The sequence below is a fragment of the Chelmon rostratus genome, chromosome 6 (assembly GCF_017976325.1).
Source record: "Chelmon rostratus isolate fCheRos1 chromosome 6, fCheRos1.pri, whole genome shotgun sequence".
Lineage (NCBI taxonomy): Eukaryota > Metazoa > Chordata > Actinopteri > Chaetodontiformes > Chaetodontidae > Chelmon > Chelmon rostratus.
Genome location: NC_055663.1, coordinates 19,048,469 through 19,065,158, shown reverse-complemented (window position 1 = coordinate 19,065,158; position 16,690 = coordinate 19,048,469). Strand labels below are relative to the sequence as shown.

General features: G+C 39.8%; 2 protein-coding genes across 4 annotated transcripts; both read right to left on the bottom strand.

The window, feature by feature from the left end:
- Positions 1 to 1,725: 1,725 nt before the first annotated feature.
- Positions 1,726 to 3,644, bottom strand: si:ch73-330k17.3 (IGFBP domain-containing protein). The gene is made up of 4 exons (XM_041938674.1): positions 3,317 to 3,644; positions 2,170 to 2,257; positions 1,884 to 2,079; positions 1,726 to 1,785 (listed from the first exon to the last, which is right to left on the bottom strand). The coding sequence occupies exons 1-4, from the start codon at positions 3,642 to 3,644 to the stop codon at positions 1,726 to 1,728; spliced, it is 672 nt and encodes a 223-aa protein (XP_041794608.1).
- A 2,378-nt stretch (positions 3,645 to 6,022) lies between these two features.
- On the bottom strand, positions 6,023 to 16,373 carry ctdspl2a (CTD (carboxy-terminal domain, RNA polymerase II, polypeptide A) small phosphatase like 2a). 3 transcript variants are annotated; one of them, XM_041938922.1, is made up of 13 exons: positions 16,164 to 16,373; positions 14,158 to 14,369; positions 12,178 to 12,313; positions 11,933 to 12,079; positions 11,535 to 11,762; positions 11,023 to 11,116; positions 10,374 to 10,485; positions 10,199 to 10,285; positions 10,044 to 10,106; positions 9,859 to 9,938; positions 8,800 to 8,926; positions 8,593 to 8,688; positions 6,023 to 7,206 (listed from the first exon to the last, which is right to left on the bottom strand). In XM_041938922.1, the coding sequence occupies exons 2-13, from the start codon at positions 14,344 to 14,346 to the stop codon at positions 7,141 to 7,143; spliced, it is 1,425 nt and encodes a 474-aa protein (XP_041794856.1). In that variant the 5' UTR covers positions 14,347 to 14,369; positions 16,164 to 16,373; the 3' UTR covers positions 6,023 to 7,140. The 3 variants fall into 3 exon arrangements, with proteins under 3 accessions (XP_041794856.1, XP_041794855.1, XP_041794853.1); XM_041938921.1 differs by having other exon boundaries at positions 16,196 to 16,373; XM_041938919.1 differs by having other exon boundaries at positions 16,200 to 16,373.
- Positions 16,374 to 16,690: the final 317 nt, after the last annotated feature.

Sequence of the window (16,690 nt, the reverse complement as noted above, 5' to 3'; positions counted from 1 at the left end):
ATGCAAAGCAAAGGTTTTTGCATTAAGTATTATATGCAATTCCTGGTAGGTCTATTAAAACTATTGTGAACAACTGTAGTCGCTGTATAGTACCTTTAACATTAATTTAATTCATTTATGCATCATATCTTGCACAACACTGAGCAGCACAGACACTATTTTGTATTAATTGCCCTCCTCTGGTGCTGAGCGTGTTTGTTTCAAAACAAAGTTGGACAAAGCTGCACAGTCGTCTCTTCTGTCTGATAGATACTGCTGCTGGGTATTATTTGCATATCACACTGCTTTAGTGATTCAAATGACTGACTAAGAGAAGATGAAAGAAAATGCAGGCCTTTGTTTTGGTATAAAAACTGATTTGTTCTTGCGACATCCTTCAGATAAACTGCTTCAGAAACAGCTCACATTTGAAGGACACAGAACAAACTGTCCATTGTTGGTCCACACTTTATTCCCTTTCTGTGCAGGCTTCATTATTGCTGCCTCATAAACTGTCTGTTATTCAATAACCATCAGCTGTCAGGGGGGCAGCGATGGCAGAGGGGACTCGAGCCGCTTCACTTCTCCTGTGAACCAGAATGACTCCCAAAATGAGAACGATTCCAACAGAAGAGACGCAGTGCTGGACTGATGTGACCGTTTCATTTACAATGTTCCACGCATATTATTCCCTTTCATTTCTCTGCCGCAGAGTTTGTTTTTAAAATCTTGCTGCATTGTTTCTACTTATTCAACGAGTCCAAATTGGTTCACTGTAAAGGCAGCTCTTTATAGAAGACCACAACCCCAATCCAAAGAAGTCTGGATGCTGTGTAAAACCTAAACAAAGAATCATTCATTAGCAAAGGAACGGTTTCACCAAGTGTTCCTGAGCTCATGTAGTAACATCCTTTATACAATCATGTGTTCACAAAGTGGTGAACCTCGCTCCATTCTTGCTTGTGAGCGACTGAACCTTTCCAGGATGCTCCTTTCATACCCAATCCTAAAATTATCGCCTGTTACCAATCAACCTGTTTACCTGTGGAATGATCCAAACAGGTGTTTTTGGAGCGTTCCACAACTTTCCCAGTCTTTAGTTGCTCCTGTCCCAACTTGTTTGAAACGCGTTGCTGCGTCAAATTCAGAAAAAGCAGATATTTACAAAAAACAATGATGCTGATGAGGTCAAACTTTAAATATTTTGTCTTTATACTGTTTTATACAGCGTCTTTTTCTGCAATCAGGGTTGTAAACTTAAGAACAAGACCAAGAGTTTGCAGCCATGCTAGCAGCTCTGTGAGGTGAGGTTAATGCCGTCTTGTGCTTCATTAATTACCGCTGTCTTGTCACTACTATGGGGACTTGTGGGATTAATTGCACTCAGTTCAAAGTGTAATAATTTTCAAGAGAGACTTCACACATCTCTAGTGAACAATAGCAAATCCTTTCAGATGCAGCACAGGTGTTTTTATCATTTACCCACAGGTGAGCTTCTGAATTTTATGTCTCAAAGGGGGGATTTAGTCTGGGAGTCAGGCACAACACAGGCTTTAACATGAGACACACACATTTTATTTCTCACGATTAAAAAATACATAAAATGTCACAGGTTTTTATTCAGGTTTACATTGCATACAAAATGTGATTGTTGGATGAAGAATTGTCAAGTTATACACAAATTTTATAGATAGCTGCCTTTTCCCATGTTGCTACATCAGGGTTTCCTCTCTTTACATGATGGGATTACTGCGATGCTTTTGGACAGGCAGGGACCAGACACAGAAAATGCCCCTCAGGATCGCTCTATAGAGAGAAAAAAGACACACAGCACAGTGTTGGATTAGTGGGCGAAGTGTTTTAAGGCAGTTCAGTCCAGCTTCTGGTGCTTTTCTCACACCTACCTGTAGGTTGCTGTGGCACACAGGATTTTGAGTCGCTGTCAGGTGATTGTGCACACACTTCCCAAAGTGGCGCAGACAGGAAGAATCAGAGTGGGCGCAGGTCTGAGGGCATGATGGGGGTTTTAGCAGCAGACAGCTTGAACAGGAGGTGTGCTGGCAGGAGCCCTGGCACGCTGTCTTCTCCAGAGACACAAACCTGCAGAGCAGCAAATTCACATTCCTGTTAGAAAAATGCAGCACGAGAAGATAATAAGGGGAAAAGGGCTTTTTTTTGTTTTTCAGTCACCTGGCAGAGCAGATCTCAGAGGGGTTGGCCTGACAGTAGTCCCTGGTGCACTCTGGGTGACAGATCTCGGCATCCAAGGATTCGATCACTGCACAAACACACATCTTTAACGCTCACTCTCACACAAGTGGGGCTCATATAAGACATCAGATATGTCAAGTTTACATCTTACCCGAGCAGCAACAAAACATGAAAATCTCTAATCTCGTACTACGCCTGATAGCGTATCAATAACGGTGACAAGTCTTTTCACCACGAAGAGATAAGAGGTGTAATTATGGCTTAACTGTTAGCAGAAACCTTTGAATCAAAGGAATCCTTGACCACACTATCAGTGTTCACAGCTCATAAGCAAGATTTACCACACAGTGGTCAAATGTTACTCACTTAAGTTTGACTCATTTTGAGCAGAGTATTTCCATTTTATGCTACTTTTCACTTCGTTTCAGAGGGAAATTGTGTACTTTTTACTTCACTACATTTGGTGCACAGCTGTCGTTTGCAGGTCAAACTTACTTATTTACCTACTGAAGGTAAAACTGTGCAAAAGTATGTAAAATAGTCCAAACTGGCTCCCCCTCAATCAGCTACAGCATTAAAAAGCATCTTGATTTATTTGTAGTAATTATGCGATATTATAAAAGAAACACTGACAGGAGCAGTTCTGCTGCATGATGGGTTCTGGTACATTTCTCTAATAATGCTTCTATACTTTTATTTGTAATAGAGTGTTTTTATGTTGCAGTACTACCATTCACAACATGGGTTTTGAGTCCATATTGCTGACTTTTCAATAAGATCTTTCTTATTGAAAGAAGTTCAATTTAATGTGCACCTGCAATATGTAACATACACAAACGTTTTGCATTTGTGCATAAGATTTAAAAGAAAGCAAAAGGACACACGTGTGTACAGGCACATGCGAATGTACTTGCAGTAAAGAGGTTTATTATAACCTACAAAAATACAGTAAATTCAAGTAAAACAATTCTATTATTGATATTTTGTGATGCAGAATTCAGACATTGCTGCAACTTGGTGGTTAAAGTATCAAGAAGTTTGGCTCACTGTGGCACATTGCATTAATCAATAATAATGAGTGATCCAGGGCAGACTACCAGTTTGAGGTTACAAACGCTAATCTCACCTGCTTCGCAGATCCCTTTGCGCTCTGCGTCTGGTTTGTCAGCTTCTGAGTCCTGGTAAACACACACCAGTCCCTCGTCACACTTGCCCAGATAGTCCCACGTCCCTCCGCAGGTCTCCCCCTCCACCCTGGCACAGACGGGGCAGCAGCCGCAGACGCCCGTCGTCACGCCGCCTTTACACTGGAGCTTCAGCGCCCGCCTGGAGGAGCAGTGTATCTGCTCGCAGGGCGGGCAGTGGAGAGCCTGAAGCTGCTGAGGTGCTCCAGAGGGCGTTTCCTCTGACCCCAACACCCCCAGCAAGGCACTCAGAAAGAAGAGCATCCACATCCTTGGTCAACCTAATGTTATCCTGAGGTGAGAACACCTGGCGGCACCTTTTATATACATGTCGGCCCCTGGGATTACAGACCAGCCAGGCTTCACAGTTTATGAGCTACAACCTCCACCCCCCACCAGCAGCCAATAGATGAGGCCAGGGGGGTTTCACAAGGTGCATTTAGTCTAAATACACAGTTAATTATCCCCACGTCTTATCTTCACATTATCAACACTGTGATTTTGTTTTGAAATAATTCTTCCTTCTGAACACTGTTAGATAAGTCTGATGAAGACTGGCCACCTTTGTGTTTGGAGTCACATGACCTCTGGAAGGGGTAATTCAGTGCACACCTACAATCAGGTAATGACCTATTTCTCAAAAGAACAAAAGGATTGAGACGTCAACAGGTTATCTGATCGGGACATCTCGTAAGGTTCGTATCTCTGAATAAAAACCCTGGCAGGTCGTGCACATAATAAAAGATGGCCCCTGTCACTGGATGTCTGTCAAGTTACACTGGAGGTTTCAATAAAAAAATCTGTTTTTCTTTTTATCTGGCTTCCTTTTTAAAAGGCGGCAGGCATCAGAAGATTACAAGTTTACCCATGAGACAAATAATTAACACCTTAAAACAAGGGTTTTTTCAGCATGTTTGTGATTTCTACAGCAACTAAAACTAAATATTAAAACGGCTTGTTTTGAACAAGGCAAAGCTTTTTTTCATATTTAACATTTCAGGGTTTTTTTAGATGAAAGTAAACAGGAAATGTCCTGCTTCAAAACACAGAACACAAATATCAGATGAATAGAAATGTACAGTTCATCACGGTCACTAATGTACTGCATGCTGTTTGTCTTGAGATGAGCAGGGAGTTCAGTAAAAGCATCTGAAAGGCTTTTAAACCTTTGCTTGCACTGTGACTTTTTCCTTTGAGATAATTTTCAAGTGTTTGCAAAATATCAAACTGTTTCTGAGAGTTGCATATAATAAACTCGTCTCAGAGTTTAAAACATTGCTAGCTTTCCAAAGTATATGAAAAAACAAAGATGACAATATGACAGGTGGCCGTTACATTAAAAAAGGTATATATAAAAAAGCTTTAGGGCTTCAATCGTTCACAACTGGACCTCGTCAGTTTGTTTGTCCAGTTGCGAACGATTGAATGCCCTAAAGCTTACAATGACCTGGATGAATGAGAATGTTCACAGGTATATATAAAAAACACATTTAAGCTAATGATTATTTAATTAAAGTGCAGGAAAGTCACAGGCAATCAGATTGTGAAACTTTTACATGACTAAAAAGCAAACCGAACCAGTCATGATCGATCAGCTCTTAATGTTCCTTGTATATACCATCAGTTTAACATTAATTAACCAAAAGTTGTTTAACGCAGCAATTCTACAGTCATTGTTACCAACACAGGAGAGTAGCTCAGTGATACCAGTGTGTGCAGCAGTTAGCGCGTGAGCTAACCTTTTCTACCAGCAGACTTTAATGAGAAAGAAATGTTGGGTGTAAGCATGAAAATAAAATCCATCCATCCTTCATGTTATCAACTCCACCTGTGCAGGGGGCGTGTCCAAAAGGGGGGTGCTGATTGGCCAACTCAAATGCCACCCTGTTATCCTGAAGTATAATTGGTTATCTGCCAAGTGAAAGGTGGGACCTTCGTTCAAACATAATTTAGGATGTGTATTTATGAATGTGCAGTTTTCTTTTGTATGTAGCCAAGTTTTGGAAGTACAATTACTTTCTAAATACTTAAAGTACTGAAGCTTTATATTACATTTGTATGATGCCACTGCTGTAGATCGGTAGCACTATTAAACTTTAAAATCTTTTATGGTTCCTGTAGATCGCTTCGGATTAAAGAGTCAGTTAAATGAATGTAATGTAGAAAAATAAAGTACAGAAATATAAGAAACTGTAAGATACTATAATGTCAGTAATTGAAGTAGATATGAGAAATGAGAAATGAATGCTGTGCTCATACTTCATACCTCAGGTGAGTCTTTTAAGGAGCTTCAGTTGTTCAATGCAAAGAGATCTTTAAGATTAAGCTTTCCATCTTAACCAGCTCTGTAGCAGAGCCTCAATGTGGGGAAACATTTAGTAACTGCTCATCATCTAATACCTCACAGAATTCTGCCACTTATTACACTGCAGCATAAATCTTTTAGTCTCAGTGTTTCTTGTGTTGTTTGTTGTGGAGCCGCGGGCAAAGTTGAGACATCTACAGTTCGATAGCCAATGAGAAAACTCAATCTGATGCAGAACTGAGGAGGTAATGGCCCTGCAGATGTCTAGCTCAATTATTATTATATTCCTACATAAGCTATGGTTATGTACTTTAATTATCAGGAAGCTCTGAGTCGTATAAAAATGTATTTATTTTCAAGGAACCCATTAAGTAACACTGAATACAACAGGAGTGATCATTCAATAGTCAATAAAACTTGTGACTCCTACATCATAAAGATCCCACATACAAGACGTCTTGGAAAACAAGGTTTCAAAGCAAACATGTTGGCAATTTGCTGGTGCTACAATTTCATTTTTTCCCCCTCACATAACAAATCGAGGTGATACACACCTGTGTAGAAAAGTGACAACATTTTACATCAACTTACAAAGGGCTGGATGTCAAAGTGCAAGATGCCTGAAATCCCCCACCCCCCTCTCACCCCGCCCACCCCTCGTTAAAGAGGACGATCGAGGTGTTGAATTCAGAAATGGACTCTCAAATACAAATCTCCAAAAATTATAATTCAGCCACTATGGCTTTGTATTCAGTTGACTCTACTCTAGCTTACATTACATAACTTTAAAATATTGTTTCAGAAACATTTTCCTCCCAAAGATTTTTTTTTTTGTTAAACTGCACCTTATTACAGACAACTGCATGTAATGGAGTAAAGCATCACAGGAATAATGCAGGCATACAACAGAAAAGCAGCTGTTCATCAACAACTTCAAACAAAACACACTAACATGTTGGTTTATAAAAGCAACCCAATCAAAGAATACATACTAAAATCTGAAGTGAAAATAAAATGACTTAAAAACCTCGAAGAAAAAAAACTATGTACAGATATTTACAAGCAAATAGATCATAGAATATTATACAGGTTTGAGTGGCCGTTCAAGGTCAGGCTGAAGCCACCAAGGTCCACATAATCCGACACTGCATGACATTCAGTTTTGTCAATCCAAAGAGACCAAATACCTTCCAGGAGGCCGTCTCCAAACGCCTGCCGCAGCGAGCAGCTGTTTGTTCTCACTCAGGGTTTGAGTGTGTGTGTATAAAAACATCCAGGGCTTTTTGACTCAAACATAGCTTTCAATTTTTTGCATGATTTAAAAAATTATATTAATAATAATCATAATGGCAATGTTGTGTTTGCAAAGAGAAATCCATTGAATATTTCCTTCTGGGGGGGTCAGTTTGTTGTCCTATGTTGATACCGTCTGAACCGAACTGAAAGACGAGCTCGACGTCCTCAGTCTGGAGGGAGGAGGTCGTGCAAACGAAACTGTTGACGGATGTGCGGTCTGACATCTTCATTCTGCGATCAAGACAGAGACAAGATGGATTCGTTGAATGAGCGACAAGGAAACAGACTTTTCTGTTCAGTGTTGTCCTCTGGTTTCACAGCACTGTGGACAAAGCTGGCACAGCTAACAGAACTCTACCTGGAGTCTGTTGACATTCATCAGCCACCAGACAAACAAATACACTCACGAGCTAAAACTAATGGAGTAAATACTGCCTGATGAAGGACATAATTAGGGATATGTGTGATTTGTTGATTAAATGTTGCTACTCTAGCTAATCTGCACCAGAAATACCAGTTGGTTAAAAATATCATTCTTATTATATTAATGTACACATTTAAATTACAGGATGATGTGTTCACAATGCACAGCAGGGTTCCCATTATCTGGTAATTACAGACTTTCTGCTGAAGTCCGACATTTAAATCTCTCCCATCCTAATGTCCGGTGAAAATAATTTACTCTACACGCTGTTTTCGCCTGCTGCTTCTCTTCTCCCTCTCTCACTCCTCTCCTGGTTCTGGGTTTACTTCGATCAAAGCGGAGTTGGTGGTTTGGTGAGTTTTATTTTGCTTCTGTTGAGTCTGAATGAACTGTGTATCTGTATCTGTAAACAGCGTCTGGTGGCTTTGGCGAAAGCAATAAAACGGCTGTTTCTGGTTAAACAAAGACAACTTTACTCTTTAAAAAAAAAAAGGTTTGTCTCTGATGGTTAGGGGGTTACAACAACAGTCCCAAAAACACTTTCAGTGGACGTACATTGATGTACATGGACCATTGTTAAAAAACTGTCCCTAAAGAAATCTGAGGAGAAACAGCTGAACCATCATGTTTGAGGATCTCATTCTGAATGGCTATTAAGTGACTTATTACAATTCCATGTGCACAAAAACAACAAGCCTAAATGTGAAATTGTATTATAATGCAATGTCTTTGGTGAAGGGGGCAGATAATGTGTTATATTAATGAGAAGGACTGCATGAGAAAATTCAAGCAACGTGGTTGAGAAGCGTCATCAACGAATACTGAATCATCATCATCATCATTTCAGGTCCTGTTTAATAATCACATTATATCTTTGTAGATACTTGCAACACATCTGATATGGTTAATTACTTATTGTGAGTAATATTTAAAAAAATCCTGTGATCTTAAGTACTACATTTATACCTCATGACTTTATCCACATCTTTTAATTTATCATTGAGTAACAGTTTCTGTTGTAGCTGATGATATTTTTCTCTTAAGCCAGCGAGTGTCTGTATAATATTAAAGGAACTGTGTGTCCGTGCAGCCAATCTTATCCAGAGGGAAGAGTAGGTGGAATATTCACCACACACCACCGGCGGCGTTTACTGTTACCGGCAGTCTAACTACACAGAGGCCAGAATACATACCAGCTCCACAAGCTTCTCGAGGAAAGGAACAAGCTTTAGAAGCTCACTGTCATTTCTATCCACAAACCAGCTCTCAATAGGGATCCCATTGGAGAGCTGAAAAAGACACAAAAATCTGTGCTCTAGTATCACTGTGACAAAGAAACATTGGTAAAGGATTTTAAATGTTTTGAAAACTGGTTTATTGTTGGTGTGAAAATGTTTTACCTGATAAGCAAAGGCTTGGGGTGAGTTGTCGATTATTATCGTCTTAGAAAGATCCCGTCCGAGAATGTTTAGGTCTTTAATATAATTTCCTTGAACGCACACACAGTGCTCACGAAATAGCCTGTGCCTAAAAAAACAAAAAAAAACAAAAACCCAGAACGACAGAACATTCCTCAGTTAGAACATCAATAATACATCAAGTTCTTCAGATATGTCACTAACAAAGAAACAAAACTGAAAACTAGTGTGCTTCAAGTGTGGTGATGATTCTCATTCATCTAAGACATATTTGCATATTGTATTTAGGGGTGAAAATCTTGACACAATTGATAAGTCAGAGATGTGGAGGACCAGACCACAAAGCATGTGTGTGTATGGAGGATAAACAAAGACAGCTAACTGTTGCTAACCTGCTACGACAAGCAAATCTATTAACTCGAAAACAGAACTCTGGAAACAAACTCTGCAACCAGTGCAAAGCACACAAACGAGAAAGTAATTCTTGAGACTTTAAAAGGCAGGAGCAAGTAGCTGCTACTGGTGCAGAGTCTGGCATGTAGGTGATGTAGACTGTATTTGCTTTTAAAGGAAAAGCTCAACTCTGATCCAGTTAAAAGTTTGCTTTTCAATTGTTTTTCATTCTGTTTCTGTTTGTACTTATGTCATTTTCGTTGGTTTATTAATATTGTTGAATATATTCTAGTTAAAAGTATAAATATTACATTAGAATAATGTAATTAAGAGAGAATTTGTGTTGCCTTTGAGTAATTTATTTTCCTTAAACGTTTTATTGTAAATAGTTAGTGCTTTCATGTTGTGCCTTAAAAGCTCTATTGATAACAAAGTATGCCTAGTCATTCAGTTTCATTTAGGTATATAAAAATGACTGGGGGGTGGCGGTAATTTGCCCTGCCTGCACATCCTGCAAAATCTATACTGACCCTTAAATTTCATCCTCGTCACTACAGCTAACTCAATGTGCATATATTACCAAGCAGAGGGAACTAAATCAGATCATTTATTATAGAGGCTGCTTCAGAAACTCGTGTTGTCACTGACCTGACCAACTGTTTTTTCGGATCCAAGATGTTGAGCAACTTGTCGGCGTAGACTTTCTTTGAAGCCGTGAAGAGAATAATCTGACATTTTAAAGGAGAGCAATAAATGAGTAATATGTAAACTGAAAGCTGGCAAAATTAAACAAAAGCGGTCTGGAGTCACTTGGAAATTAAAGGGCATCTCACCTCATACATTTGAGACATGCGCTCAAGAAACTCGCGGAAAAAGGGCCTAAGACGTACATACACCTAAAGATTTAAAATGAACAAACAGAAATTTAATCACGGCAGCAACAAAATGGAGACATTTGGATTAGAGAGTGACTTTTAACAGTTAATACCTGGTATATTACATCTTGAAAGAGCACAGGGAATGTCAGGGCTGCATCTTCTAGCTCATTCAAACTACAGTGGACCAGAGTTTCATCCTGACAACAGAAAAAAAAGAACATCAGTAGGAAAAAAACAGTTTACTTTTAATATTAGATAAAAGACAAGAAACCTTTGACATCTTACCAGATCCAAGACGAGAGAAAACTCTGGTGTGCTGCGTGTTTTCAAAGGTAACGCTGGTTTGCGTGTTAACTGCTCTTCTGTCAGCGGAGGCACGTGCTTGATGAAGAAGTACCTTAAAAGCAGGGAAACCATAAAAAGACACTTTTAGAACAAAGAGAGTTTAAATGTAGTGATGGTCAGTCCGGAGGCCGAATTTGTATGTTTTTTCACCACTTGATAAAAAGAAAATGACCACGTAAAATATTATTGTGCAGATTAAAATGTGAAATCGATTGAACAATGAGGTATAGGAGTGGTGTAAACATGGTGTCAAATGTCATCACAGAGGACTCAGACAACAGCTGACAGTCCTGTTTTTGCTGCCATCTGGTGGTTGGAAGTTCCACATTGCAAGTTGGCGCATGAACAGAACTTGCTGCAAAGTCACCTTGGATGTGATTTCAAGTAGAATCAGACCAACACTTCAGATTTAATAAAAAAAAAAAAAAAAAAAAAAGGGGGGTGTGTGTTATCAAAAATGCATAATTAAAACTTTAACCCAAAAATCAAAGGAACAGTTATTCATGCCAGTCTGCATTTACAGCTCATTTTCCATAAATAAGTAGCTATGACTGTTAGTTCCTTGAAAAACTACTTCCAGTCTACTTACGGATCAAAAACTTCCCAGTCCTCATCATATGAGGTTTCTGCAGGAGCTGGAGGTAATGTGTGAGGGTAACCACCGTCTGGCATACAACAAGGAACTGATGAAGACAGAGACAAGAGCAGTTAAAATGCTACGTTCTTGAGTAGTAGAGACGAAATGATGACGTCCACTAGCACTTCTTCTTAGAAGCTGAAACCTTTATGATGAAGTTAAACAAGGATGAATCTTTGAGTATTACCTTTACCAACAGTGGTGTAGGGCAGTCTTTCCCAAGCCAATATGATGATGGGTCACAGACACATTATTATTGAGCTGTAATAACATGCTATGATACGTGTATTTATTCTTCCCAATTAAAAAGAGAAGACTACAAACAAACTCAATTCACTTCTGAAAGCATTACTATGCTCGTGCCCATTTGACCCCTTCTCTGTCACATTGCTATCCTGAATGATTTAAGGAAGTTCCTGAAATTAAAAGAATGAGTCTGAGGCCTAAAGTGAGCATGGCTATACCTGTTAATGGTGGCATGTCAGTTTCAGTGACGATTTCCCCTTCTTCGATGGTCGTATCAGTGGTAATCTGAAGCCTCTGTGGTAATATCGGGGCAGTGTGACACGGAGTGATGCCCTCTGTGGACGTTAGAGTGCTGCTTGGCATTTCTTCTGCCGGCTCAATGTCCAGCTGTTTCATGATCTCCTCTGCCTCCATTGCTTGGCCAGGAGAGTCTGAACCAGGAGTGGCTGAGTACAAGTGACAAGAGCGGTCAGTACAGTTTGGTCACATATTGCAAAGGTTCTCTCAAAAACAACTTTGGAGATTTCCAGTTTAAAATCGAATTACAACTTTTTTCAATCAATCCTAAATATTAGATATTTTTAGACATGATTATCTAATGAGTCTTTAGTTTTACCAGTTTTAGTTGCTGGTGAGAAAAAGTTAAAGACTGGAGAGAAGATGGTCCCAAGCAGGGTGGTGCGTGGTGGGCTGCTTGCTGCCTCGACGGGGACCTCCAGTTTACCGTTTGGTTTCATGGGTTTACTGTTGCAGGTCATTGTGTCTACAAAAGACAACAGATCTTTAATATTAACAAAAAATCAAAATATCTATCAGGATGAGCCATTTCTTTTACAGTAATTGTTATTGGGTGTGATGTACCTCTATTTGGACTTTTCCGGCAAACTCTGGAGACTGATTTGTTGGAAAGGCCTCTAGTCTGTGGTGTTGAAGTAATTAGATCGCTATCAGAATTACAATCAATTCGACTTCTCTTGGCGGGGATATCCTGCTCCACCTGAGAAAAATAAAAACAACGACACAGAACCAGTGAAGCTTACAAACTATTCACATCATTTCAACTTTTCTGTTGCTTTCTTAGTCTTTCAATTTGAAAATCTCCAATTTATCATAATGAGAAATACAATGAATAGTATTGCAAAATAAGCGATAAATGTGGTGATGACTGCAACAGTCATTGTATCACTAAATAAAATGCTTTTTTTCTGTCCATAGGAGAAGACTTGATGATTTTTAGGTTTCATAGAGTTCCAGCAAATGTGTATTTAATTTCACTCTGTGATCTTTTACTCAGGGCTGCTGCACTCTTTACTTTTATGTGACAGCATTCAATTGATACTGATAAAGAGTTAGAGAAATGTTACTGTGTCCCACCTAGCAAGACTGCCATTAAATCTTTAAAGTGACTTGGGTGCTTACTCAGAAATGGAATCGATAGTTTAAATTGGCAATAACTAATGAGTTTCACTTTTTAGAGAAAAAAAACACATGACCTGCTCTACCTTATTCTGTTAATAAAATTATCACATAGTATGTGGGTTTTACAGTTGCCAGAATGAAAATAGAGGAAGTTCATGGGAACTTATAAATAGCCCATAGAAAACTATGTTGGCTGTGTTGAGACTTTCGGTTTTGTTTTGTGTTGAAAATAGGAATGTCAGTTTCAGTTAATTTTGTTCTCGATAGCCCGACCCCCTTTTACTGGTAACTAACCGGATATTTTTGAGCTGAGGAGCACACTGGACTACATCTCCCAGTTGATTTGGTCCTGAAATATTCAATGTCCCAGACAACTGGGAGAAATTCTAGTCAAATATTATCTGTGTTTATGGACCCGAGTTTCCCATGTTTTTGTGTCTAAGTGACTAAAGGGGACAGCAATTTTGAAACTGGTTCAGTTTTGGGCAACAGTGCTGCAGCCGGCAGAGCAGGCTCAATATAATCCCTCCAGGCATTTGCACACCATCAATATATGTCTACAAAAGTTGCTTGTTTTTGCCACTGACAGGCTCACATTGTTATTCTAAGTATCTGACAACATTATGGAAATGATCCCTACAGGGATAAACCTTTTTGTTAAAGACTAAGATCTTTTTGGTTTAACCAGAAACAGCCACTATCACACTCGCAAAAGCCAGCAGACTCACACTTCATTCAACTTGACAGAAACAAAACCAAACTCAATAAAGATATCGTGGTTCATCTTTCCGCTGTTCCAACAATCACCACCAACTCTGGTTTGGTCAAATTACCAGATAATGGAAACTATGCTCCCAGTCAGCATTGATGAAGTGAAGGTAATTGCAATGTCTTTTTCATTTGTGAGAACAGTCCAGCAGTTGGTGGTCAGAATTTGCTTGTCCACCCTAGCTTGACTTTTAGCTTATCATTCTTCCCCTCAAAGTGTGTTTCAATGTGTTTACTCACAGTAGATCTCAATGGCATAACATACTCATGCTTGAAGTACCCAACTAGCTCTTCGAATCCCTCGCCTTCTACCAAACTGATTGACAGCGTACCTGTCGCAATCACTTGGCAAACCAATAAGGTGAGTGCCTCGGACCGGCATGCATCACACTGCGTGTATGCAAATTAACCTGTAGACTGACATGCGTCACCGATCAAAAATATTCTCAGCGTGAACCAATCAACTGTTGACATCCCTAGTTTAAAAACACTCCCAGCTATTATGTGTGAGTCACCATTTCACGTAATTAACACAAAATCCAGGTGAGGCTGTGCTTTTATTCTGCATATAGCAAGAGTGTGTTTTCCGACAGTGTATTCTAAAGGAGCAAAAAAAAAAAGAGAGTTTTTTCCAGAGTCCAAATATATACCTACCTTGACAGCATTTCCACGAATGAATTTCTTTATAGTGGAGAACAGGCCTGTTTCATTCTTCTGCATTTTGCCTCGACCTCTCACCGGGGACGGCTCCACTTCACAGTGTTTCCGTTTGGCCTGGGAAGGGTGGGTTCGACGGCCTAAGTTTGGCTGCTGAGGAGCTTTACGCACTCTCAGCCTCATCATGCTCCAACGTCACATAGAAAAATCTGACAAGGGAGGGAAAAGTTAAGAAATATTGCTTCAATCATGAAAACTATTCCTTACTCTGAGATATATAAATATGGTTTTCTACAAAATTCTGGTTTGCACTGAACAAATCACCCTCTGGTAAATGTTGCAAGTTGTCCAACCAAAAGCAGCTTTACAAGAACTTTTCCTAAATAAAATAGCAGAAAACTGGCAAATGTAGAATAAAATCATGTATCTGAACAAATATTTGATACCAATTTACAGTTTGACATTTGGTGTCATGGACAACTCGTGTACAGTGTGACAGGTATTAGACTACTTTAAACGACATAATATGTACACTGATATGAGTCTATAATAATCAGAAAAACTATATATTTGTCAATAATATTTTTAACACAAACACTTAAACATTTTTCATAAGGATCCCTTAAATTTGGTTACTAAGAATTGCAACAAAGTTATGTACTTAGCAGGACATTTTCCAGATTAAATATGAATTTGCTCTCTGGTAGACAATCAGGGAGATGCAGTCTCCCAACTACTTCAGATATACAATACCTTTGATGTGTCTGTGCTACAATTTATCCTTATTTATCAGACAATATAAACAGAGCAACCAAAAGACATGCGGTTTGGGCTCTACTCTTGAATTCCAGTATGCTGTAACATTTTAACATGTCATCATCTATTGATGTTTGCAACTTTTCCACTAGTATTGACAACAAATAAAAATAATAATGCATGTTTGCAGCCAGTTTATAGTCCAACAGCAATTATTGACAAAGTATATTATTCCTTATTATTCTGTGCACTGCAACACATCATTTATGGATGTTTTAATCTGGTGTAATACTCCTTTAAATATCCTGTCGCGGTATAAGTTACGGTGAAACAAGATCAGAGTGTTTAACAATGCAGTTCACAGTCACTCACAATGTGATCACAGTGATATCTACACTGTCTCAAGATCAGTTAAGATCAGCTCGTGTCTGACATTTGGTTGTAATAGTCATTTTGCAAGATTATAAACAAAGTGTTGAGCACAGGTTGTTTTCAAACCAGACGTATGACAGGCAGACCGGTGAGCGGAGTGGGCGGTGTACGTAACGAGCATTACTGATAAACGGAAATGCGGGGCCCAATATTTGTCCAAATTCAGCATAAATGATTACTGTATGTACGTTTGGTCAATTATGCTGCAGTTTATTAGCTAACTGTTGCTAAACCAGATGTGGTAGCTTTACGGCATCGCTGACTATCGTTATGTAACATTGGAGAGACTGGTATTAACTCCAACGACGTCAGCTACCGCTAACGTCAACCAGCTGCTGGTATTTAGCATCAAAAACCCCGCGTATAGCCACCACTGGTTTGACGCTTGTGTCCCACACGTGGAAGGACAAAACTATGAGCTTGTGTGGCCACAGCTGCCACTCGTCCAGTTCATATACATGCTATCACTGGAATTTGTCCTAACGTAGCTAACTTGAACCAGATGGTTCCGTGGCTAGTAACACAAGTGGCTACAGTTAGCTTCCAGGCTAGCAAAACGCAAATGCCAGCAAAAGCAGGGCCGTGACATTATTCAACCAAGTTACCACAGCACGTTTCACACGTGTCCCTGTAAACGTATGTGTGTTTAACATGAAAACTACCCATCGATTCCTCGGTAAATAATGCTACACAACAGCTAGCTAGCGCGTCATTTTGTTCGCTTCCATGACTATTTTCAGCCATTAGACTACGCCCCCTTCGCTCGCTAACGTTAGCCGCTAGCTAGCAGCAATCCGGCTACCGGGGGGACAAACCTTTTTGTTTGCAAGTTGACGTTGTTTGTTACCTACTGATGATCTAGGGAGCTCTTCAAAAGTTGCCGCACTGTTGTCAGCTCTCGGCCGCGACCGTGGCGGCCACCGGTAGAGGTCGGGCCGTGGTTGTTGCTGCCAGCTATCTGTCGCTCTGTAGCTAGTCACTGATCAACCATGTCTGCGGACGCCATTTCCCGCCTCATCACAAACATAACGTTGTGGTGCGCAGGAGAATGCGACACACTCACGTAGAGGAACCAACGTGGCGGCGCGCGGAGTCCTCAGGAAAATGGCTCGAGCGTGTGTGCGTGCAGCTGGACTGAGGCTCACTCCCACACTTTATCTTTGCTGGTACTGTCTGACTACAATAAACCACAAAGACTGTGCAAAGGTATTGATATAAGCATACATCTGTTAAATTGTGCGCGCTATCTATTATTTCTTGTTAGATTGTGAAAGATCAAACTGAACTGAGGCATCATTTTGCCCGCAGAGTGCCAGAAGTTATTAGAAGTTTAAATACGTTT

Excerpts from the sequence above, each read along its gene's own strand:
- si:ch73-330k17.3 (XM_041938674.1), bottom strand. The coding sequence starts at position 3,644 with ATGTGGATGCTCTTCTTTCTGAGTGCCTTGCTGGGGGTGTTGGGGTCA. Across the intron at positions 2,080-2,169 it reads TCTGAGATCTGCTCTGCCAG|GTTTGTGTCTCTGGAGAAGA; the intron begins GTGACTGAAAAA and ends GCTGCTCTGCAG. Across the intron at positions 1,786-1,883 it reads TGTGCCACAGCAACCTACAG|AGCGATCCTGAGGGGCATTT; the intron begins GTAGGTGTGAGA and ends TTCTCTCTATAG.
- ctdspl2a (XM_041938922.1), bottom strand. The coding sequence starts at position 14,346 with ATGATGAGGCTGAGAGTGCGTAAAGCTCCTCAGCAGCCAAACTTAGGC. Across the intron at positions 12,314-14,157 it reads TTCGTGGAAATGCTGTCAAG|GTGGAGCAGGATATCCCCGC; the intron begins GTAGGTATATAT and ends TATTTTTCTCAG. Across the intron at positions 10,107-10,198 it reads TTCAAGATGTAATATACCAG|GTGTATGTACGTCTTAGGCC; the intron begins GTATTAACTGTT and ends TTAAATCTTTAG.